This window comes from Chaetodon auriga, chromosome 5 (genome assembly GCF_051107435.1).
Source record: "Chaetodon auriga isolate fChaAug3 chromosome 5, fChaAug3.hap1, whole genome shotgun sequence".
In the NCBI taxonomy this organism is placed as follows: domain Eukaryota; kingdom Metazoa; phylum Chordata; class Actinopteri; order Chaetodontiformes; family Chaetodontidae; genus Chaetodon; species Chaetodon auriga.
The window spans coordinates 22,623,617-22,647,716 of NC_135078.1; the positions used below are offsets into that span (position 1 = coordinate 22,623,617).

General features: G+C 45.3%; 1 protein-coding gene across 5 annotated transcripts in view; it reads left to right on the forward strand.

Moving 5' to 3' along the window:
• LOC143321227 (tetratricopeptide repeat protein 28-like) overlaps positions 1–24,100 on the forward strand; it is a 158,925-nt gene that overhangs the window by 107,040 nt on the left and 27,785 nt on the right. For 4 of the 5 annotated variants that reach the window (XM_076731437.1, XM_076731438.1, XM_076731440.1 and 1 more), the window contains one exon: positions 14,818–15,325. In XM_076731437.1, coding sequence (XP_076587552.1) covers positions 14,818–15,325 — 508 coding nt within the window. Of the gene's footprint in view, positions 1–14,626; positions 14,707–14,817; positions 15,326–24,100 lie in introns of those variants that run through there. The other variant, XM_076731441.1, reaches the window with a different exon arrangement.

The window sequence follows — 24,100 nt, forward strand, 5'->3', positions numbered from 1 at the left end:
TCTACTCAGTCAGAGCTTTGCCCATCAAGAGTGCTCAGTACCCGATAAAACCACCGACATCCAAACAGATAAAAGACAAAACTGATCCAGGGACCTGAAATAAAACACTTTATATAACTGGAAGGGTGCTCAGAGAGCGCGTACCTCTGCCAAGGCCGATAGCCCACTTTTCTGTGATATGCAAATCTGCAAGCGCAAACTTCACGCTCCATATTATTGCTTGTTCTCACGAAGCATAAAGGCATGTGTGCATTTACACTCCAAAGCCTCACTTGTAGAGCGGTACAACTGGACCAGTTCCTCCATGAAACCACTGCCCCTGAGTGCTCCATCACGACTGCTTTCTGCATGAGGGTTGAGCAGCTGCACGTGTCGGCTGTCCCAGTGGATCGTGTGACATGGAGTCATCGTATTTTTACAATTGGCTTGTTTGTCACAATTAAACTTTACTGCCATCATCAAAAGTGAGAAATTATTTATGTGTCCCCCCTTGTGATTCAAATCTGCTCCGAATTTTAATGCGTTCTTCCTCGGTCCACGCTACACCCTCCCACCAAGGTTCATGAAAATCAGGCAACTAGCTTTTGACAAAAAACGACACTCCAGACCAAAAACACGACCTCCTTGGTGGAGGTAAAGATGAGTGTTGTAGAAGAAGCTACATTTAATGGCCTCTATTAATCACTCTTGACTGTCTTCTTACTGCTTTCTGTCCCTCTGTTTTTAAGGGACCACTGTGAAGGATTTAGTGGCATCTAGTGGTGAGGTTGCAGATTGCAGCCACCTGAATACCAGTGCCTCACTCTCCCCTTCCAAGCATGTAGGAGAACCTGTGGTGGAAGATGACCCACGTCCTCTGCAGATGTAAAGAGCTCATTCTAAGGAAACAAAAGCATGAGTGACTAATGACAACACAGTTATGAATATTACATTCAATTTCTGCCAGTTGATCCCCAAAATTAGACACAGTGGAGCTTTAAAGAGCAGGCCAGTGTGCTGCTGTGTGACCTGAGCGGCTGACCATTGTGTTAGCTTTCTCTGATTATACCATGAAGAAATATATTGATTTCCTTTCAGTGGCTTCTGAAGTTGTCCAGAAAAATAGTTCAATCAAAAGTAATAAATAATGAATCAGCAATGTGTGCCGTTCCTGAGATGATCATGCATTGAATATGTGTCCAGTTGATTGGCTTTGTATCCGGATTCCTGTTGCTAATACATGAGATACTTACATCACGATAACAAAGAAAGGAACTACTGTAAGTTCATTCTCATGGTGCAGTATATTCTGTTCTCCCTCCCCTTCCCCCCGTCCCTGAAACAGGATGCGTTGTAAAGAAATGCCCCTCCACCATCTGTGCTCCGTCTTTCTCGGATCTTTAAAGAGTGAAGCCAAAGATCGGAAGCGGATTAGCCCTCACCGCTCGCCCGTCTGTAAAATAGAGATGAGCTTGTTCTTAGAGATAAGATGAAACTCAGATGGTGCTGTGGAGTTTCGAACCAGTCTGTGTGTGCGTTTGTGGAATGGTTTCTGTATTATGAGGGAACAAGGGGTCTCGCAGGGAGAGAGAGGTCAGCGCGGATACAAGCGTTTGATGTTTGCATTATATATGGCTGCGGCACACACTGGGATGTAGGAGACAGCATTTTTTGCAGCGTGAGGAAATGGTCTTCTGCAAGGCTCCCTGACATCACGCCAAATACGCGGATTATAGCTCCTCAGTTCGGCTCGGCTCTGGCCCCCGAACAACTTCTTTACACTGAAACTTGCTCTCGCTCTCTTTCTCTCTCCACTCTCATCTTTAGCTTTTGTCCCGAGTTACAGCAGTGTCAGCATTCTTGTCCCTGTGGCACAGTATCCAGACCTTCCCCACTCTCTCTTGGACGGGAGCCCTGTGTCTGTATGAGGAGGTGGAATGTGTCTTTGTGGAAAGCTCTCAGAGAAAGCAATAAAATGGAGAGAAAATACGAGGCCCCAAGTGAGTGAAATGAAAGCACTCCATCTTAGGAGGGGACGGAGGCCTACGGGTTCTGCTTATACTTGACCTTGTAGCGCACACAGTATGGTCTCTAAATAACAGTCGAGACAGGCCTTAGCTGGCTACACATCAACCTCAGAAAAAGCTCTTGAATGCGCCGTCTTAAATCGAGAAAGGGACCAAGTTGAATCAAGGTTGTAAAATATTCAGTAGAGGGCCCAGAGGTACAGACTGCTCTGTTTTTTTTTTTATTGTAGCCAGACTCAATCCTGAAAAGTTAGTAGCTAATGCCGGTGCTGTCAGCTGATATAATTGCAGCCATTGACTTTTGCTTGGGGCAAGGTGTGGATGTCTCAGGTTGGAGGGACGTCGTTCATTGTGGTGCCACATGCGCACACACGTCCAAAATTACACACACTTCTATGAAATTAGTGCCGTTCACTGACCATGGACAAGGGTGCAGGTTTCTCATTTAGAAATGCTGTGTAAATTACTGCATTATTAATACGCTAATCCACCTTAAATCCATGTTTACTTTCCTACAATGACAAATAATGTTGTATTGTCAGCTTTATTTCAAGGAACGCTGAGCTTAACTATCTTATTTTTGATTGATTTTCAATTCTAGCATCTTTTTAGGAGAATTGTGCTTGAAATAAAAGCGTACCTCGTCCAGAGGAGGTGCTGGCGCTTTTTTTCAACCCTGACTTGTGCCTGCGGTCTTCCTCTCATGCTACATAAAACCCCAACAACCTCCAGTAATAAGATATGTTGCTCAAGAGAGAAAAAGCCAGGTTTGAAAAATGTGCTGCTCATAAAGCCTTTTGCTGTGAGTACATGGTAAAAATTGAAGGTGACTCATGAGCACATAAACATTTTGACCAAGTGGATCTGGGATTTTTATGAATTTTAGCTGGACAGTAAGATGACACATCCTTCCCAAACTTGAAATTGACCATTGAACCGTTCTTTATTTTATAATATTCCTGGCTCTTACAGTGTTTGGTATCAGATTTGCTTCTACAGACTGCACACAGCTGCTCGTGTGTGTTATGTTTTGTGATTTTGGTGATGAAGAAAGCGTGTGTGTGTGTAATGAGTTGGGCATCTGTGAATATGTGCATGGGCACGTTTTTTGACTTCATCGCCATTCAGAGAGGCTTAGCGTGATTAGAGTAGTGTGATCCTCTGAAGAGTTAATGATGAGAGAAGCAGTGGCTCCGCAGAGGCCAATCACACGCCAGCCTCTGACAGCATGCGGAGGCTTATCTTGCTCTATGTATTGTGCGTGTCTGTGTGTGTGTGTGTGTGTGTGTGTGTGTGTGTGTGCTCTGCATAGGTTTTAATACGTGGGAACATATATGATGGGATTTCAGCTATCATTTCTCACATGATAATGTTTGTTATCATCTACTCTGAACTCCATTAGAATATGCATGATTCCTTTGTCTGGATGTTTGACATTTGGGGGTTTATGGACAAGCAAAGCAGAATTTATAATGATATAGCTTCATTATGCCGGTGTCAGACATAGATCCAGCACAGGAGGGGCACTCGGTACCTCCGGGTGTAGTTCAGGGCTACACAGCACATTGAGGAAGGCCGAAGGCGGTTTCCCCCTCCCCAAACTCCAGGGGACTGACTGACAGGCTTAATGACACTGTCGGGGTTACAGCACGTCTCCAACTCATTTTCAAATGTGATTGAAGTTCGCAGTGGGTAGCTTTTCATCAGTGTTGAGCAGACAAAAGGGACCTTTTCAGTATTGTCTTTGCATGTGCGTGCAGTTTGTGTGTTTGCACATGTACGCCTGCAGTTCTGAAGAGACGCGCGAGAGAAAAATCGCTTTATGGTTATTATCCAGGCTGTGCTGGAATCTCGCGTTCCCACAGATGATGAGTGTCGTATGGGCTTGTCTCCAGTGTGCACTCGGCTTGTTTATTGCATACCACATGTACACACTGATGTAGTTGCAGGCAGACACTGAACAGAGGAGACTGCACAAATAGGATTTTATGTCTGGGTCAGTGTGTCATTAAACCAGGCTGCCTCTTTCTAGTACCCAAATTTACAGGAAGACTTATTACAAACAGAAACGAAATCCAAAGAGCGCATTGTCAGAGCTTTTTGAACAGGTATACGAGTAATGCAGCATGCAGGAGTTGTTATGTAAAGAGTCTGGTCTGATGTAGGCTCCAGTGGACTGGAGCAGTACGTCTATTGGTTGGTCTGCTCCGTGGACTCTTGCTCGGCTCTGGTTACAGTCCACCTCAGTTTAGGCCTGAGCCATTCATGGCTGCAGATGTGGGATGAGTCATGTAATAGTTGTTGGTGTTGGCTCAGCTGTACTTCTAACCCCCTCCTCCTTCTCACCCTTCCTTTCTCATTTCCGCCCCTTTCCTCGCTCGCTTTTTTTTCCCAGGTCCTCCAAACTAGCCCGCTCGCCTTTGTAAAGCAGCAGTCAGGCATACGTTATGGCTGTGAAGTCTGCGTCCTGTCACTTAATGGCAGTGCAAAAAGTGGCCTGAGATTGCTCCATCACTCCAGTGTGAAGAGGCCAATCTAACGCAGACAGAAATCCACTTTGTTTGAAGCCACAGTGATGTTTTTCCTATCATTCTTGCACTTGACTGGTGGAAGTAGAATTCGATTGGTGCTTATGTGTCTGCTTTGAGTCAGCTGACGCTCTTCAGCTCTTGCTCAGCATGCTAAGTTCCCCCCCCACCTTGTGCACCTTCTTTTAGCTTCAGCTTGTCCTCAGTGGGGAGAGTTAAGCACAGCCAAGTATTCCTCCTACGCTGGCAAATCCCCCTTCTTACATTGCGTGACCTGAACACAACAGGCATTCCAGAAAAATCAGGCCTTCAAATTCCAATACAGTCCCAGCACAGTGTTTGGTAAACATATTCCCCTCTCTCCTCTCTCTTTCTAGCTCTACCTCCATATTACTTGAGCACCTCTTTTCCCTCCATGTATCTCCATCCATTAAGATGTGTTGTTATTTCTTCCTCAGAAGGCCTATGTTAAAGTAGCAGAGACAGATGTGTGTTTGTGTGTTTTTTGTGGGCACCGGCCGGGTTGTAGGAGCAGAAAGCAGCTCTAAGCAAACATAAATCTTGGATGGCTCTGCTGAGGTGCCGACTTAATTTGTGGCTGAAGGGCTGTAACAAAACCCAATCACCCTTCCACTGTGGCTTCTATTCTGCCAGAGGTGAGAGATACAATCAGGGCCCCTGCTAGCAACTATTTACCCTCCCTGTCAATCAGAGTCCCGTGGCGGGTGCTCACAGCTGGAGGCTTCACTGGCAGGTGGCCCAGCATCTCCCCGAAAAGAAGCCTTAAAAGCAACGATTATTTCCCGATCGTCCCTTCCTGTCTCATCCGCACCACATCCCAAACTACGTCTCGACCCGCCCTTGATCTCTCATCAGCCTCCATCTTTATCTTCCTGTCTGCGTGGTTCTCTGTGGTCTATATTACCTGCAAATGATTGGCATCGGTGGATCTCTGCTGTAAATTCCTGCGAAATATTGGACTTAAGGAAACTAATTAGGAAATTATCATTTTGATCCTACTGCCTTTGTACACACACACACACACACACACACACACACACACACACACACACACACATGCACACACACACACACACATTCAAAATAGGGACACAGCCCCCGCCAGAAGGCAGATGTGTCTTGTATGGGACATGGAAAGGAATGTTCCTGGGATTTGGTTTCCATCATGCTGCACTAAGGGAGCTTAACATCCTCATGGTCTTAAATCTCTGTCACAGTGGGAAGCAGCATGTGCACACATGTGTTTTTGTACATGTGTGCATATGTGCATGTTCATGGATGTAATAATACAGCCCAGTAGTGAGATCCTCTTTTTCGTCTTTATCAGTCAGACCAGTTCTGTCCGCCTGGGGCTAAAGCGAAGGATCCAGCGGTGCTGAAAGCATGGGGTTAGTCTGGTGCAGCTTGGAGGAGCCACAGTCTACGGTGCAGTGAGGTGTGGAGGTGCTTTGGAGGGGAAGCCCGGTTTTTTGATGCCGCCGAGTGCTGGTGTTGATGCCGTGTTCTGCAGGCTGCCCAGGCCACAGTTGCCACCCTCACCAGGCTTGTAATTACATTTGGGGAAGAAAAGCACAGAGGGAGGAAGGGACTTAAATGGTTTGTGTGCTGGGCTGGAGGTAGAATGAGGCCCTTTGGCTCTCTCAGCTGCATGTCATTGCAGATTTATTCGCCGAACCCTTAAGAGCATGATGACAAGAGTCAGTGTAAGGCATGATTGAGCTCCCTGTTTAACTCACAGGTGAGAGATGAGAGGTTGTTTGATGGGGGTTATGTTTTTTGTGTGCTACTAGCACCTCGGTGTTCACAGCCAAAAAAGCTATTTGCACCCAAACATGATTGTTTCCTGAGTCTAACCAAGTAGTTTTGTTGTCTAAACTGCAACTGCAACTGAAACCTGAAAATAAAAACTCATTTAAGTCTAAAAAAAGGCTGGTTTTACACATGCACAGGACTCAAACCCCAGTGAAAGGGCGCATTTTGTGGTTTTTGCGTTTTAAACCACCCCCGTAGGAGGAAGTAAAGCAAGTATTCATTTGGTCGCAGTCTGCAACCTCACCGCTAGATGCCACTAAATCGTACACACTTGTCCTTTAATAAGTCAAGCTTCCCAGATTAACAATGAAAGTTTTTTTGGCCACATGGGGGCAGAGGAAGAAGCTAAAAACCTAACATCTGACATGTGAGTTAGGGAGCAGTTGCGTGTTATTCATTTGGAGTTGTGCTTCTGGCGACCTGACAAATGTAAGTCCAATATTCACAGAGCCTTTTAGCTCTGTCACAGTCACCACCAACTCCCGAAAAAATCCCCTACTGTATTGATTTGTACACTGGATTTATCAGAAGTTTGTTTGTGTAGCTTTAAGAACTTTGACAGAAACTGGATGTTGCATATTTGGGTTTCCTTCTCTCATGTACGGTGCAAAGGCTGTCATGGGTCACATGGTCACACTGTTCGTTTATCCAGTTTGTTTCTAATTCATAATTAAAGCAAGAGACTTGAGCCTTGGTGGCAGTCACCTGTTTATTATGTTAACCTGGAACCAGGACAGTCTCCTCACCTCTGTTTCATGGCTGTTGGCCTGATACTGAGATGGCCGAGGTGAGAAGAGCTCAGTCTGACTCAGATAAGATGCGCAGCAGCTCCAAAACCACGCACACACTGATGCCTGCAGGTCTGGACTTTTCTTAGATATCAAAAGAAGAACTGTGAAGGTGCCAGAGGTTTATGAAACATACAGATTCAGCCAAATTATCAACACTTACAACTTGTCTGCTGTCCCAATTCTCTCCCTTTACTTTCCACATTGATCTACTTTAGGTCTGCAGTCATTTTGTGAAGCTCACCTCAACATATCACAAAAGAAAACGCGCTTTTAAAACAAAGCAATTGAAAGCAGCCATGCATCCTTCTATTTCACAGAAATCTGATTTGGTCTAAACCCATTAGGCGTGAGTTACCTGCTGCTACAGACGGATTAGAGGAGAGCGGCACAAAAGCTCTGTCTCCCCTCTCAAAGAGTAGGGCGAGGTGCTGAGGGTCTGGACATTTGGTTGTCACTCTTCATTTCTTTCATTGTGTCAGGCTGCTCCAGGCAACAGCTCCGGCCAGCTCATATTGATCTGGGTCCTCAGTCCTTAACCTGTGTTCTCTTATCTCTCCTCTCCTCTTCTCTCCTCTTCTCTCCTCTCCTCTCCTCTCCTCTGCCACCTAGCTAATGAAATTTTTTGTGTACCACTGAAAAGGGATTGGACCATGTAGTCCGATATGTCAGGCCTGATTTGTCCAGCTGTGTGGGCTGACAGGGACAGCACCTCCCATCCCCGGGCCTCCAAAACGCCCTTGAATAACCCTGGAGTCCTGCGTCCTTGGATTGACTGCCTGGCTTCCTGCTGAATGCTCTCAGATGCGAGTAGGGGCCTGCAAGCCATGCTATATTTGGCACCGTGTCCTCAGACCCAGCGGGAAGCCATAACACCAGCAAATTAGCTTATAATGGATAGACTTTGAAAATGACGTTGTATTATCAGATGCAGCATCCCTTTTAATCTAACTCGAGAGTCTTGGTGCGTGGCTTATCTCACCTGTGGAAACTTTGGATCGCTCTATTTGTTTCTGGTTTTCTGGATTTTTTGGATCAGTACAGTCATTTCTGATCACATTCAGCGGCGTCGCTTTAACTGCTCCTAATCTCTATTAGTGTTAAAAGAAGGAGTTATCCACTCTTCTCAGCGTTGTACGTCTCTCTGTGCTTTGTCCCTTGCTTGAGGCCTTGCAAAGTGGCGAACCTTGATGTTTACCTCAAACCCCTCCTGGAATGTCTTTCAAACACCACTGTGATTTCCCCTTCTGTCACCACAAGGTCTCTCAAGAATTGATTCCCTGCACCAGCAGGCATTGCACAGCTATGCCCGTGGAGATTTGACTTTAGTACAGAAATAAACAGCAGCCCTGTGCAGCCCTTCAAGGCTTTGCTCTGATTTAGAGTACATTAAGATTCATTCACAGTGCCCCGCTTCCCCGGTGTGCCACTTCTTCAATTTCCTCCTCAACCAGATTTAAGATTCATGTGTTTATATCAGAAGGCAGGAGGGCTGTTTTTGCATTTGAACAATGCTGACATCCTGTCACAGGGGACAGGCGCTGGGCTGAGGGAGGGGTTGCGGGGGCTGGAAAGGTGGAGCCGGGCTCCTGCTCGGTTACAGTGCCGCCCTCCCTCCCTTTTTCCTCACTTAACATTTGCCGATTTCTGTAAACCTTGTTTTGTCTAGCGTATTGTCAGAGAGAGGGAGCTTGAAATATCAAACCCCCACACCACTTGAAGGGAACAGTCAAATTTTCCACCAACACCAATGGAGACTGTCAGATCCAATTTTATTCGGTGCCTCTTGTGTTTCTTCCTCTTGGCTGCCTGCTCGCTACCAACTTGCACAGTGTAGCCTCAGACAAACACACAGGCACATACAGTACTAGAACGTAGATGCCCTAGTGTAAATGCACAAATACATGCATATGCAAAAATGTGGCCACACACACACACACACACACACACAGAAACCACAAAGCTCTGGGATGTATTTGGTTTATTTGTGTATTATTTTGTGTCTCTGTGCAAGGATGTGTGAGAGAATGTATACTGGGTCTCTGGGGTAACCACAAACGATCCGCCATTTGCCTGGCACCACTGCACAGACTGCTTCAGCTTGTCTATATCTTTAGCTCACTTCATGTAATGCTGCATGGGTGTTAGTGTGTCTGTACGCTTGTTTCTGAGTCTGCAGTATGTTTGGATGTGTGAGCATGTGACCGTTTGAGCAGCGTACAGTCGAGCAGACAGTGTAGTCGCTGTTATGAGTGCCCTTAGCCGTAGCTTGACCTTTAGTGACAATCAATCCTTTGTGAACGTGTCCTGTGAAGGCTAAAGGAATTATCAAGCCTACAGGCCGTCTGGCGTCATTTATCTCCACGCTGGAGGTCACACAGGTCGTAGAGAAACAAGTGGCTCCACTGGTATCTCAGCACTGTTAATAGATCAGATTAGCTGTGATGATTGATGAGACAAATGATGTCTGTGTTTGTTTTCTTCTGAAACAAATAACCAGAGCCAAAATAATATACTTGAGTGCACGGAGTGTTTTGTATTTGTGATTCTGGAAACAACAAGGTTGGGACTTTCATGAATATATTTCAGAACTTGGAAAGGTAAAGAGAAAGGGGTCCGTAATTTGGCTCCAGAGAAACCAAAGTTGAATTCAGCTTGGCCTGTGTTGGGCTTATCAGCCGCAGTGGACTGCTGAATCTTTCTGTGTGCGCGTGTGTGCGTGCGTGTGCGTGCGTGTGTGTGCATATGAGTGTGTGTTTACGAAAGCGCGCAGTCAGGCACAGCTGTACCTGCCCTCGCTTGGCAGAGCACCGCATTTGCCTGCTTAAAAAAGCAGAAGGTTTTGATATGGCAGAGAGGCAGTCATTTGGCTGATCTAATGGTGGCTCCCACAGGATCCATATCTGTGTGCAAACACCGAGCGAGGAGAGAGAATGGAGTATACACCCATAAAACCGGCTCCCTCCCCGCCCCCAGCCTCTGCACTGACATCACCAGCATGCCTCCCCTGTACTCCCCCGGTTCTCTCATTTATGCACACATGCACATACATGTTTTTTTTTTTTGCACATGCTCGCACAAACAAGAACATGCACCTCCAGAAAGCATCTCTGAGGCGTCTTTGAGAGCCTCTCTGCCTGGTCTGTTCCATCTCTGGGTTTATTACAGTTGAGATGTTTCCTTTTTTTGTCAAAATGCATCTCTGCAGGTGTATTCAGATCTAAAGACATCCTCGCCCTGGGGATGTCTCCGGCGTTCTCTTCTCTCATCCTTCAAACACAATCTCTCTCGTAGGCTTTTATCTGCCCCCCACCTCCTCCCGCCCTGCACTCCCCCACGCCCCGCTCCCTCCAGTGTGCAGTTCTGTTCTCTGCCAGCCAGCTCCTGTTGCTGCCTGAGCCCAGCTCGTTAAGGGAAACACTGGTGCATGGTCTTCCTCACCTTCCCTCTGCACTGCCTTTTAATTAGACAGCTGTTTGTGTGTGTGTGTGTGTGTGTGTGTGTGTGTGTGTGTGTGTGCGTGTGTGTGTGTGTGCGTGTGTGTGTGTGTGTGTTTTCAGTCACATGAGTCATCTTTTTGAAGTGATCGGTATCACAGAGGCTTGTGTGTTCCTCTGATGTTCATCCCTGGTATTAAACAGCAGTGTGCCCTCACTGCTTACTGTCTGTAGCTGCTGGACGCACAAATATTTTACCTTTTCTTTGATCAGTTCACTGCTGAAACAGTTGATTAATAAAATGGTCAGTCTCCAGAAAACAATTTGGGTAACCGATCAAGTGATTAATTGTTTTCGTCAATTATTGGCAAACATTTGCTCGTTCCAGCTTCTTAAAATGAAGATTTGCTGCTTTTCTCTCTATTAGTTCGACTGTAAATTAAGTTGTAAATTAAATGCCCGTTGGAGCTTCCCAAAGCACAAGGTGATATATTCTAATGGACATTTTTTCACTGTTTTCTGACACTTTATTGATTCAACAATTAATGAAAAACAGAATAATGAATAAAAGCCTTACACATTTTAATACTGTTTATTTGTCGTGCTTTGTAAAACCGCATATAGTTGCATAGTATTGGCAAATGTAATGTGACTCCTTTCTTAACTATGGTAATTAACGTATTTCAAAGAAACGTAACCTCATGCATATCTTTATTCCCGTGAATGCAGTTAGCAGTGTTTTTTCCAGACGAACACTCAAACATCTGTACTGGTGCAGTGAAAGACGGGTTTGTTCCCACCTCTGTGGTAATGGAATCAAGCCTGTTCTCCATCCCCTCTTGTCAAGAGAGAGTGACTCCTCTCCGCTCCCATGTAATCCCATTAGCAGCACTTCAGCGAAGTAGCGGCTGCCCTGCCCTCCTGCAGGACATGCCGTTTGGACAGAGGGCAAACTGTGGCTCTTTAACACCTCACGCCTCCCAAGCCTGCCTCTCTCTCTCGCTCTCATGCTCATTTCTGCTGTCTCCTTCTTCCTTTCTCACGCTCTGTTTATGTATCAGAAATATATTCTGGGCTCTCTGCAATGATTTCATCTCGCTCTCTGTGTGACCTTCAGGGACTCTGTGTGCTTGCATGTATTACAGAATAATCTAACATTGGGTTTCACCATGTTCTACCTTGGTGGTGTCTGTTCAGGTAGAATCAGTAAAGCCATGTGAGTTGAGACACGTCACGCTAATGAAGTATAGGAAGCAACAGGTAAATAATGTTTCATGAAGGTGCTTGACATCAGGCCAGTGTCTCTACTTCTGTCCTCCCAGGAGGAGATTCCACACCTGTGTTTATGAGCGTAGTCCTGGTAGTCTCTTGGATGAGGCCTGGTAGGCCCTAATCCAGCCATTTGCATCTCCATGACAAGCAGGCTCGTCCCATAAACTCTCCCGGTCTGTGATGATAGCCTTGGTTGTTTTGAGTACATCGGAGCTCGTGGGTCCAAAGTGAAACGAGGTTTTCGATTTTCAAAGGCATGTTCACACATCTGCGAGGCGAGGCATAACCACACAGCTCAACGCGGCAGCGAAGTGGTGGGCTGGACTCGGCTGTTCTAGGTTAAGAAATAAAACGCACCAGGGGCGCAGAGTCACAGATCTTCAACAGCATCGAGCCCAGCCATCGAAAGCTGCTCTGCTGCATGACATAAGGGGCTAATTATGTTAAGTACAATACATTACCTCAGCATGTGCTATGAAAGCAGCCATTTCTCTAATGTGCTGCAGAATATAAAGATACTTAGTCAAGGAGGCTGACAGAGGAGAATCAGCAAGGAATCCGCGACCACTGTCCTTGTCAGAGGAAGGAAATGGAATAATGTTGTTGGAGCAAAGCATTTCTGATTAACATGTCATCCCGGCCCTCCCCTGCTGCCTCCCTTCTCCTCTTACCTCCTCTCCCAGGCAGAACTAGTTTACCTTTCATTAGGAGACCCTTGGTGCAAAATGTGTTTGCTGATAAGAGCCAGCGGTTTATCAACAGTTTATAAAGCATGGCGTTAGGATTAATGAAATCAGCACACATCCGGAGAAGGGCTGGACTCTGTAAACACAATCAGATCTGACTCTGCAGACGGTTGGAGAGGAGTGGGGGAGAGAGAGTAAGAACAGGGAGGGAGGGAAGATAAGTGCAGAAAAGAAATGGAATCAAATTAGAACGAAGTCAATTTGGCAGAAATTATGTATTTCGGGCAATTATTTCTCTCCCAGACGGAATGTTATTTTGCGATACCGGTGGGGAGTTGAAATGAGCAGTGGTGGAAGAGGGCTGCAGTCAGAAGTGAGGGAGATATGGTCCCAGTGTCTGTCCCTGAGCCAAACACAGTGCATCCTCTGTGGCTGGCAAGGCTGGCTCCTCATTATCTGCCTATCTTGGCTTCCATCTGAGGAGAAAATGCAGCGTTGCAGTCTCACTTTAGAGGGACACTGATCACAAGAGCAACTCATCTCAACTGGAGAAAGATTGCACTCTCCCCCGTCTCGCTTTCTCTCCCCATGTCTCCCACTGCACTCCGTTGAAGACAGACAGAGATGAGGAATCCTCTGTGTTTTCGCCTCAGAAAAGTGGAAGTTTGAGTCGGAGAGATGGAGCGAAGCTTCAAAAGGCACATGTAATTGAGCAGCCCTAGATAGGCTATCTGGGAACATGAAACAGCAACAGTTGTGACGGAGGGTAATTGCCTCCCTGGGCCTGTATAATGCCTTGTCGAGTCTTTAAACTTGAGCAAACTGCTGGAAGTCCTTATGTCAGCAGGTAATTGGTTCCAGGCATCAGCAACTATGTGAAATGAAGGAAAGATAGGTAGGTGGGGTGTATGTGTGTGTTTAGAAAAAGAACGTATGAAAGATTCAAAGGAAAGTGTCTTTATGGGCGTCTTCAGAAGTCTTCTCTTGTATTGATTTTTTTCTCAACAATGTGCTTTGCTCTTCATTTATTCAGAGGGTTCAATAGCTTCATTATGTGGCGCTACAGTAAAAATATCTTGCGCTCTCTGCAGGCACAGTTCGTTAAATGACATCTTGATGTATTTGTGGAATAATACATTTTAATTGAAAAGGTGGCACTCATTTCTCCTCTAAAGCATCATGCATCTGTGCATCAGTGGCCAGTTTTGTAACATATGGCTACGAAAACTGCTTACACAAACTTCTTACGCAGGGAGCTACAGTGAATAGTTCATCCTTCTTTACTGACTTTTGACTTTTGGCTCTAAATGCCCCCCAAAGATGGCCGAGGTCATCCCTGTTGCTGATGCTCCAAGCTAGGTCTTCACTGTCAGGGTGTCTGTCCTCTCTGCTGGCCTGCGTCCAGCCCCCATCCTGGCTGGAGGATGCGGAGTGGGACCTCAGGAAGGAGATGCTTTATTAGCTGGCCCTGCATGATTAATTGAACATCTGTTCACACAAAGACAGCTGACCCCAATTCCCAGCTGTTTACCCTCTGTATAAACAGTTAATAAGCCTGCAGTGAAGGTGTCACATAGGAGGTCAAAACTGCATTTGGAGAAATCTCTCCATTTTACTGCTGAACCTCTTCCTTCTGCACTCGCGTCGGGTGTATGGTCACAGGTGGAAACTGCTGGAGAAAATGGATGATGGAGTGGGAGAGAACATGCAGAATATTGTTCACTCTTTTTAGCCGGAGAGGTCTTGCCAGCAGTCAGCCAGCCAGCCAGTTGCCCCCCATGGCTCTGGTGTGAAGCTAAAGCCCCCACTCCTCCCCCTCTGATTAGCAGTGTCTTTGTTCCGTTGGTGGTGGCACGCCATGAAGCGTGATTGCAGTGGGCAAACTGACGGCTTTAAAACAAGCCTGCCGCTGTGCTGATCTGCATCACACTTTACCCCCCTCGTTACTTAGCAGAGATGAAATCAAATCAGGTTTTGTTTGTTGTTTGGTCTCTGAGCTCCAAGTCTCCTCAGAGGTTTGGGAATTTAGATCTTTTTCCTTCTTTTTTTTTTTTTTTTTTCATTGCATGTACAGTACTTCAGGCTAAAGGGACGTTTAAGTATGAGCGAGGAATCTGTGATGCAAAGGCAACAAAATTACTCACAGTTGATAGAGTGTGGGTATAATTAATGGGGCTGTTTGAGTTTCTTTTCATCTGCCTACAGTTTATTACCTTGCTGTTTTCCTTACTTGCTGTCTATCTTTCTGTCTGTCTCTTTCTCCACAGGCTGCTTCGATGGCGCTGAGCAGCTTGGGCCATGTATATACAGCCATAGGAGACTATCCAAACGCCCTAGCAAGCCACAAGCAGTGTGTCCTGCTGGCCAAGCAGTCCAAGGATCAGCTGTCCGAGGCCCGCGAGCTGGGAAACATGGGGGCCGTCTACATCGCCATGGGAGACTTTGAAAATGCCGTCCAGTGCCATGAGCAGCATCTGGGCATCGCCAAGGCTCTGGAAAATAAACGAGAGGAAGCTCGCGCCTATAGTAACCTGGGCAGTGCCTACCACTACCACCGTAATTTTGACAAGGCCATGTCCTACCACACTCACGTTTTGGAGCTCGCCCAAGAGCTGGAGGAAAAGTCCATTGAGATGAGAGCCTACGCAGGACTGGGTCATGCTGCTCGCTGCATGCAGGACTTGGAGAGGGCCAAGCAGTACCACGAACAGCAGCTGTCCATAGCGGAGGGTTTGAAGGACAGGGCAGCAGAGGGAAGGGCCTCCTCCAATCTGGGTATGTATGCAAAGATAATTTAGCTGTGACGCAACGATGACATGAACACCAGAGTCTTCCATATTTTCCTGGTAGACCATTTAATGTACAGTTTTACTGAATAATATGTGTCACTATCTCAAAGTTGAGGAAATCATAAGCAGTCATAGTTTACAAGATAAATTCAAAATTGTAATCCAAAATATGTTGCAAATACATTCTATTTTAGAGAGTATTAGTAGTAGTCGTCGTAAACAGTAGTGTTTTTGGATTATCATACAATGAGTTTGGTCGGCGGGACCAAAAATCCGACTGTGTTCAGTCCTGTGGGTGCGTCAGTTGCCAGTGAGATGATGAAATCCATAAGTTTTCAGACACTGAGACACTGCACGGGGCTTTATGATGCTATGAGATGTCATTTTACAACTCCAGAAAGTTATTATTGCAACAATCATTTTATCCTTTGTGAGAATGACCAGAACATTAACTGGACGCCTGTTGGACCTTGCTGGATGTGTTGTCTTGTGGCAAAAGTTGAGCCAACTTTTTCAGACAGCGTTTTTTTCCGCTGGAGCCCTCGACTGCTGGTCTGAGCACAGCCTCAGTGTGCTAGTTGAGGACTGTGATGATGAGCATGAGCACTAATCACTGGACTGAATCTCCCAGGGACGCTTGACTGACTTTGGTATTAGTGTGATCCCTTGAATTGATTAGTGGGATCCCCCAAAATACTGCAATTCCTTTTACAAGGATCTGGGTATCATCTCATCACCTCAGATCCGCTCACAGTGCGTACAGTGCCCAGTGAGGGTACGTCTTCTTTGACAGTCCTCTGTGGGCCTTTCATTTGAGGACAGTGTAAAGGTTAGTGTCCAGCAGCACATACCGTACAATAAATCTACGTCTTCGCACATTACAAGAGACGTTTGATTATTTCTTCTAAAAATACACATCAAACGTTAAACCTATACCGTCTTGTTGAATTATTCGCTCAGATCAGCTTGACCCACATTTCATCATCAATCGATGAAAGTGAGTTTCCAGTTGGTGCTGGTCCACGAGTCCTGGAAGATTTCAATGTCCCGGACAAATGGGAGAACTTCTGGTCCCATATTATCTGACGCTGGACCCTGTTTTCCCATGTTTTTGGCTCCAGTGACAAATGGAGACCGTGTTTCCCATCATCCAGTGAGTGCAGCTTTTCTTTCCACAGTCGAATATTAATTTTCACAATCAAAGTCTGTATTTCCTTACACTTCCATTATATATTCAGAAGAGATGTCAGTAAGTAATCTGACTGGAATTGGGTAAGTGTTTACTGATTGTTTGCTTCAACATGGGGATTTATGAGAGCTTCTTTAGCTGCTGGTGAAGCCCACTGAAAATGAGTGTGAAAGGTGTCCTGGCTGACCTGTTATTGTTTTGGGGATTCAGTATTCGAGCTTCCATTTCCTGCTCTTGGTTCCACTGTGCTGCCGGCTACATCCCTTTGTTTGTCTTCATTTAAATGAGCTGTTTACTTATTGTTGTTTTCAATTATATTTATGCTTAGTAAGACCTATTTTTGTTACTTTCAGGCAAAGGCCAGCAACATATTAGTGTATTATCATTATTTTATGTAAAGTTGTTTTTCGATGCAATATTTAAGAGTTGCATTATGCTCCACAGTAAATTGTACACAGTAGATTATCTCAGCATTAAGCAGTGGAGTGCAGGACTTCTGCAAAAAGATGGTGCACATTAGAGCCAACAGTAATTTGTGGGTCCAGGAAGTTCTGTGGTGATAGAATGCCAACATATAAAGTACACTGTCAGAGTATAAATAAACCCCATAAATATGTATAATTTTTCATGGGAAATCTCTTCACATTAATCTGCACTGCTCTCACCTTCACACTGGCTTGGACTTAATCACATCTTGAAATGAAAAGTGGTGTGAAGATAAATAAAAACGAGATGGAAGAAATTAAATATACGATCAGGTCTTTTGATTGAAACTTAGAATGTAATTATTGTTCCCTTTACAAGCCAGTGTTTTACAGCCACATCCTGCTGAAATGAAATTATTAGAAAGGTAACCTTGTGGAGCCTGATAACATAATGATGAAAGGAACCTTAGGGATAAAGATGTCCCTTTGGGATATTCAACACCCCATGAGATGCACGTTATGGCCAATTCTCCTGTATTTAGTCCAGCAATTACAACCTACGTTGGGTGACTTATGATGGCCATCAAGACCGTAGTAAACCTGACTCTAATGGACAACTAAGCGGCATAATAGTTCCTCCCAGATGAATTATTCTTGAACCTAATGCGTAAAAGTGTGCAAGCAGAGAGTGAGGTTAATCAGCCAAACATAAATTGAACCCGTCCTTTGACCGGCCTAATGGCCGCACGTCCTGGACAGCTCTTAGCACCAACACGCACCTGATTTTAAAAGTGAGCTGATGACTGGTCGTCATAAATTAGGAGTGAGAGCATTTTTTTATGATGCTACAGTACATGTGAGCTTTATTATGAGTCGGCTCAACACGTCAGGCAGCAAATGTATTCCTACGTGTCGTACGGTTTCCATTACGATGGCAAGAGCACGCTTATTCATTATTAGCTGCAACACTGCAGTTCAGTGACAGAGTAATGATATTGTAGCTGATGTGGTGTCAAAGACCTCCAGCTGGAGACGGAGCAGAAGCTAAATGAGTGGGTGGTGGTGATGGAGCCTGTTGCTCCATGGAGACGGCCTGGACAAGCTGGGGCATCATGTGGATACGGTACCTCTTGACACCTGGCGAGGCTTCCTGCCCATCTCGGTGCTGCCTGGTCTGTCGGTACTCCTCTCTTTTCTTCTTCTCCTCCTTTCTCCTGTTTTTGATGCCTCCCTCTCTCACCCTCTCCGTCTCTCTCCTCACCCCTACTGATTGTAATCTGCAGCTGTCAAGCTCCCAGTAATTGAAACTGACTTGATGAATCGCTTAATTACCTTTAATAGCTGATTCAAGAGGAGCTGAATAATGAAGATAACAGAGAATGAAGTGCAGGTTGTGAAGCATCAGTCTGTAATTGCCCCATTGTTGTTGTTGTTGTTCTTTTTGTTTGTGGCAGCGGGGTGTGCGTTGTTGTTCCGTCATCAGCGCCCGCAAACCTGCTTCGCACGAGAAGATAGGGGCCAAAACTAACAGGGTGTTGTTTCAGACTTCAGAAGATGCCACACAAAGTGGGGAAGGATGATCGAGCGAAGATTAACGAGCAGCGATAAAAGCCAAAAACACTTCATGAGAGATGAGAAGAAGAAGTTGCAGAAGCAAGAAAGAGCAAACTTTTATTATGCCCTCTCAGCCTGTCGTTAATGTTGCGTGTAGTGTGGGTGGAGCAGCCGCTGACATGGCTCTGAGGTACAGTTGTATAGAGATCGCCATGCTTTAATATCCAACCATGATGCCCAGCGGTACCGGCAGCCCTGGCTCAGCACACTCTGACCTATAAAGGATATGAAAATGTTGCATTCCAGCCCATTTATTATTCATTAATTGGCTAACTTACCCCCTAGTCAGCAATATTTAATATCTGAGAGAGGACTAAAATGGTGGGTTCCCATGTACTTCACATTTCTGGTATTCATGAAACAGAATCTAAATTGTATTATTTCCCCTTGCTTTTCACTTCAAAGAGACTTTGAATAAGTTTCTTTGATAGCATTCGTGTTTTCGCCCGGTCTTTGTTGTGCGCAGTGCTCAGTTCACACCTCCCCGTTTGACCATATGTCTCAAAGAAGTCACTTGAAATGTCGGCTCCATTAGTTAGAAGAGCTGAAAGTAACAGTCCTAATTAAGCTTTTTTTCCCCTCCGTTCTTTTCATCCAGCATCCCCGGGGAATACTTTCTGCTGATGCTCACAAAAACAAAGCAACAGAAAGAGGAAAACAACAGGAAGAAGAGTTCACAGAACAACACAGAATCAGAAAATGTGCACTGGGAAGCGCTGGATTCAAATCTCATCAGCTGTATCTAAAAACAACAGGATATAACTCCTGTGCTGAATGAGTTTCAGACCTTTTACGCTTAAGCCCTTTCTCACTTACAGCTTTTTCCATTTAAGGGTCATGTAAGAGCGAGCGCTGGAATCCACATTCCAGAAAATCAGTTGTGGAAAATCTGCTTTGTCCAGACATCTGATTACCAGGTTTTGTAAAATGTCTGACAGCAACAATGTCACATGAGGAGACTCGGCATCATGATTTGTGTTTTTAATACGTGTTTGTTGCCAGTTGTGTTGAAGTGTTGTGACACTGACCCTGAGATTGAGAGCTCTTCAGCATCTAATCATGAAAGTATGAGCACAGGCTTTTAAATGAATGAGATGCAAATAGAAAAAAATGATCAAATGATGAGTAGACAAGATAGATATCGTTATCATGGCATGATTGTACAGCTTGTGCATCATTATTATAACAATAACAATGTTTGCATGAGCATAAATCTGGCACCGTCTGAGATCTGATTTCAGGCTGCTCACAGAAGGAACAAACTACAGACAGGGACCAGACTGGCCTGAGGCACTGAGGCATTGAGATGATTCAGTTTTGTGCCTATAAGCCTTCGGAAACAGCACTGATTGTAGGTATATTATTAGTCTGACCAGGAAGGCGAGCGGCAGAGTGCTGAATTTACATAGGAATTTAGCAAGCCTAATGGTCCAGACAGGATGAATGAAAGAAAGCTGTAAGGAGGAAGACAGGCAAAGAGCCCAGCAAATACATAAAAAGTGCACTTGTCTGGGATTGGTGACTTCTTCAGCTCGTGACCGGGTGAATGCCTTGAGTGAATATTAGCAGGCCTGCAGACGGAGAGATGGGAAGATGGGAAAAGGAGTCGAGGAAGAGGTGAAGTGGTGGTGGGATTTTTAGGATACCAGTCTTATGTTACTCTCCTGCAGAGATCTTTGCTAGCTAGCTGATCTTTGCAGCCTGGCCCCAAATTTCTGTTTGTTAGAAAAGCAGCAGATGCTCCCTGCCTCCCCCTGAACGGCCCCCTTCAATCTCCCGACACAGGACCATGCCAGAAACCGGACTAGAGGCCCTGCAAAGCACTCTCTCCTCGTCTTTGTGCTTACACTAAAGTTTAGCTCACGCTCCGCAGTTATTATTCCACTCACTGTGCAGCTATTAAATGAAACAAAAGAGCTGTGGCATTCTTTAGCATTAAGCAACTGTGCCCTTTTTTCAGCACATCTGCTCATTCAGCATGAAATGTGATCTGCTCCTAAACGGAGAGGCGATCATGGACCGCAAAAAACAAGTCGAGTTGAGAGCGAACACTGTTGGTTTAAGCGTGAGGAGGAATCAGATGTCGTGTGTGCGGACAGTTTGCGGCAGTCTGGACTGGGAGTCGGGGTCAGCAGGAGGAAAGCGGCTGTGGGATTCTGTTGGCAGACCACCCGCTCAGGATGCACCCATCCATCCATCCACCCTGTCCTTTCTTTATCTCCCTCCTTCCTGTCTGACAGTCAGACTGTACGAGATGTCTGTGTCTGCGGCTGAGGATTTTTATACCTTAAACCCAGACGCCCAGCTCCACCCCTTCACTACTCCTGCAGACCCCAGCAGGATCGAGAGTCTGCCTCAGCTCACTGCTTCCCCCCACAGATCATAACATACACTATTATAAATTGTACAACTCATACGACTCATTTAAGGCACTTTGCATGCGAGCCTACTATCATTGGAATAGAAGTCTCTATGAGAGTAATCCTGCATATTATGATCCATCATCCATATATCATCGTGGGATGTTGCACAGACTCAGTACGAACTTTTTCAGTGTGGTTTTCTTTCGCTGTGATTGATCGTGACTGAAATTATGCTGCTGTAATTCACAGATTTTTTTTCTTCACACTAGAACACTAAACTAGAAAAATGTGTTGAGACACGGAGTCTCATTTGTCATTTATAATTTTCAGCCCTGTGTCGGGGAACAGCCGAGTAATTACATTATTCTATAGATTCACTGTATTATGATTATAGCACATCTGCTCAAGAAAGCATCATGAAGGATGTTCTGCTTTTGCCCTTTAGTGCGTCTCTTCAATTGTGGTTTTCAACTATATTATTTTTGTCTGCATGTTAAAAGGCTGTAATGTATGACACAGCCTTGATATGCCAGACAGAAACACTTCATCCATTAGTCACAACCCTCAACTTGTTTCTTTCAGCAAAAGTTGCTGCAAGCAGCTTACTGTGTACTTTCATGGTGACAAAACTATCTAGAAATTACAAAAATCTAAAAGATATTAAGAGGTACTGAACAGTGTTTTCAAGGCCTGGCAGTGAATACACTCATTGGAATTTCCTTCAGAGACTCTCTTGGTATTTTACGCATGCCTTTCTCCTTCAGCTGAGACCTGAAGAGGCATCCACATTTCCACAAGCACCACAATCCAGCATCCTGTTCTGGTTTTTACTTCCCAAACATGAAGGGAAATTATAATGTTGACCTCATTCTGAAATGTAATTGAGGAACACGCCCAAGTCATTATTTTGGGCTCCGGCTGGTCATCTCTACTCTATTTGTAGCATCATCCAGCACAGTGGCAGGAGCACCATTGTTGGTTAAAATCCTCTTAGCTAACTGTAGGCAGCAGCGCTTCGGACCTCCGCAGCTCCTGTGAGAATGATACAGTGATTTACTCAGAACATGACACCATCCCTCAAAGTCATCACTGCGCCATATCCCTCCATGTACAGCCAGCTGTGTAATGAAAAGTGACAACACATTGCCATGCTTTTAATGTCTTTGGTTATGGGGGGATGCAGAGTATTTGACTGATGTGGTGTGCGCTTTATCCTGTTTTTTCACAGTCATTGTCTCAAGCTGTGCTCAAAAGAGAAATAATTGAGCCATATTATTCAATATGTTACAGTCAAGTGCATTTAGCATGCACCTCAGACTTACGATGTTGTTAACATTTGAGGTTAAATTGAATCCCAAGGCTGATACTTTGTTGGGGTCATTTTGATTTGGACAACATGCCACAGTGACCACTTCAGCTCGACCCCACACCCCCCATTAATTCAAATTTTTTTGGTGTTTCAGCAGTATTTACCAGCACGTTTGGTGTGGTTTTATTTACTATCCTGTTGGATACTATTCCCAAAGGCTTCCATAATCCTCTTACCATATGGGTGGGGGCAGAAAATATTTTCTTGCTTCAAGTGTGGCTGCAAGCATAGCCTAAGGCTTATGGCAATTTTGGCTGCAGCTTGCAAGCCCAACCTCAAACGTAGCCATACACCCCCAGCCCCTGTCCCAGCTGTCTCTGCTACCCCTCTGTCCATCGCCGAGCCCCAGATCCATTTTTAGCCTGCAGCATGGAACATGTTTGCTGGTAATACATCAGTAGGCATTATATCCTCAAAAAGATCAGCCTCCATTGGGGCATGCATAACCTTGGGAGTGACTTTGTGGTGAGGGCTGTCAGTGCTCTTCCATGTAGCCTGCTGTGAATCTTAACGTGCTTCCACTCTTAGGAGGGACTCCCAGGAAAGGCAAACCTGAGGGGTTTGGCCCGGGAGCAGCAAATGTCAGTGCCAGTGGAACCTGAAAATCCACAAGGTTCTGAGTCTCAAATGTTCAAAGTCTTCATTGTTAAATTATGCCATTTGCAATGCGATGTCTTCCTGTATTATTTGGCAGCACGGCTTCCGTCCGTGTTCTGCTCTGTGATACGTCCAGCATACCAACTCCTCAGGGCGGTGACCTGATGCTTACAGGGTCAGTTCAGGTTGTATCACTTTAACCTGAGAACACAAGCCAGCAAACAAACAGCAAATCTGCTCTGATTTGTCAGTAAGTGTCGGCTGCATGCTGAATCATGGTCTGAATTAAGTAGACAGAGGATCTTTGATGATGTTTTCCCTGAAAAATCTGATCTGTCTGCAGAAAAAGATGTTGGATTTCTTTGTGTGTGTGTGTGTGTGTGTGTGTGTGTGTGTGTGTGTGTGCTTAATTTTCGCACACCCAATTCAGGCAGATTTAGTTTGAAACTAATCTCCTCATTTAAACTTGATTTAGAGTGAAATATTGAATTTCTTCCATGTCCACCAACCTATAAAAGTATGTATGTGCTTCATGTGTGTATATAATATACATACTTGGTAATGTGTCAAACCCCTGTGCAGCCCAGTGGCTCATACTGTAAAGGTGCCAAAGCTTTTTTTCCATTCTCATTGGCCTAATGTGCTGCTTTTTAATTGAGCCAACATCTGAATGCCTCTCCACATCTATCACATAACCTCCACCGTCGTTTTAGCCTTCTGTTTAGCTTCAATCCCTCTGTTTATGTAGCCTGTGTTCGGGCCCATAATGTGGCAGGTTTCGGATGAAATAAATGGGAAAACACACATGGCGGTAACTAATCCCAACGGCACCATCACATGCTCACCACAAGCCACAGAGCCCCTCTCCTTCCCTGGTTCCCACCCACTCTGGCTCCAGAACCGTTTCCATCCCTGGTGTCCCATCAGTGGCTGTACCCCCGTCCTAGTAGCCCATTAGTCTCCATGCTGATGCAGCAAAGCAATGATGGCCACGCTGTACGGTGGGTGAAGGACTGAGTTATTTGCCTTGCAGCTGGTTTCTCCGTCTCCATCTGCCAGCCTGCAGCCATCCCGTCTTCTCTCTCATTGAGCTTTAATATTAACAGTGCGGTTATTATTATTGAAAGCTGGGTGACAATGCAGAAAGAGAGAGCCAGAGATTAATAGTGAGTCTCAGAGGGAAGGAGGAGAGCTACGGTGGATG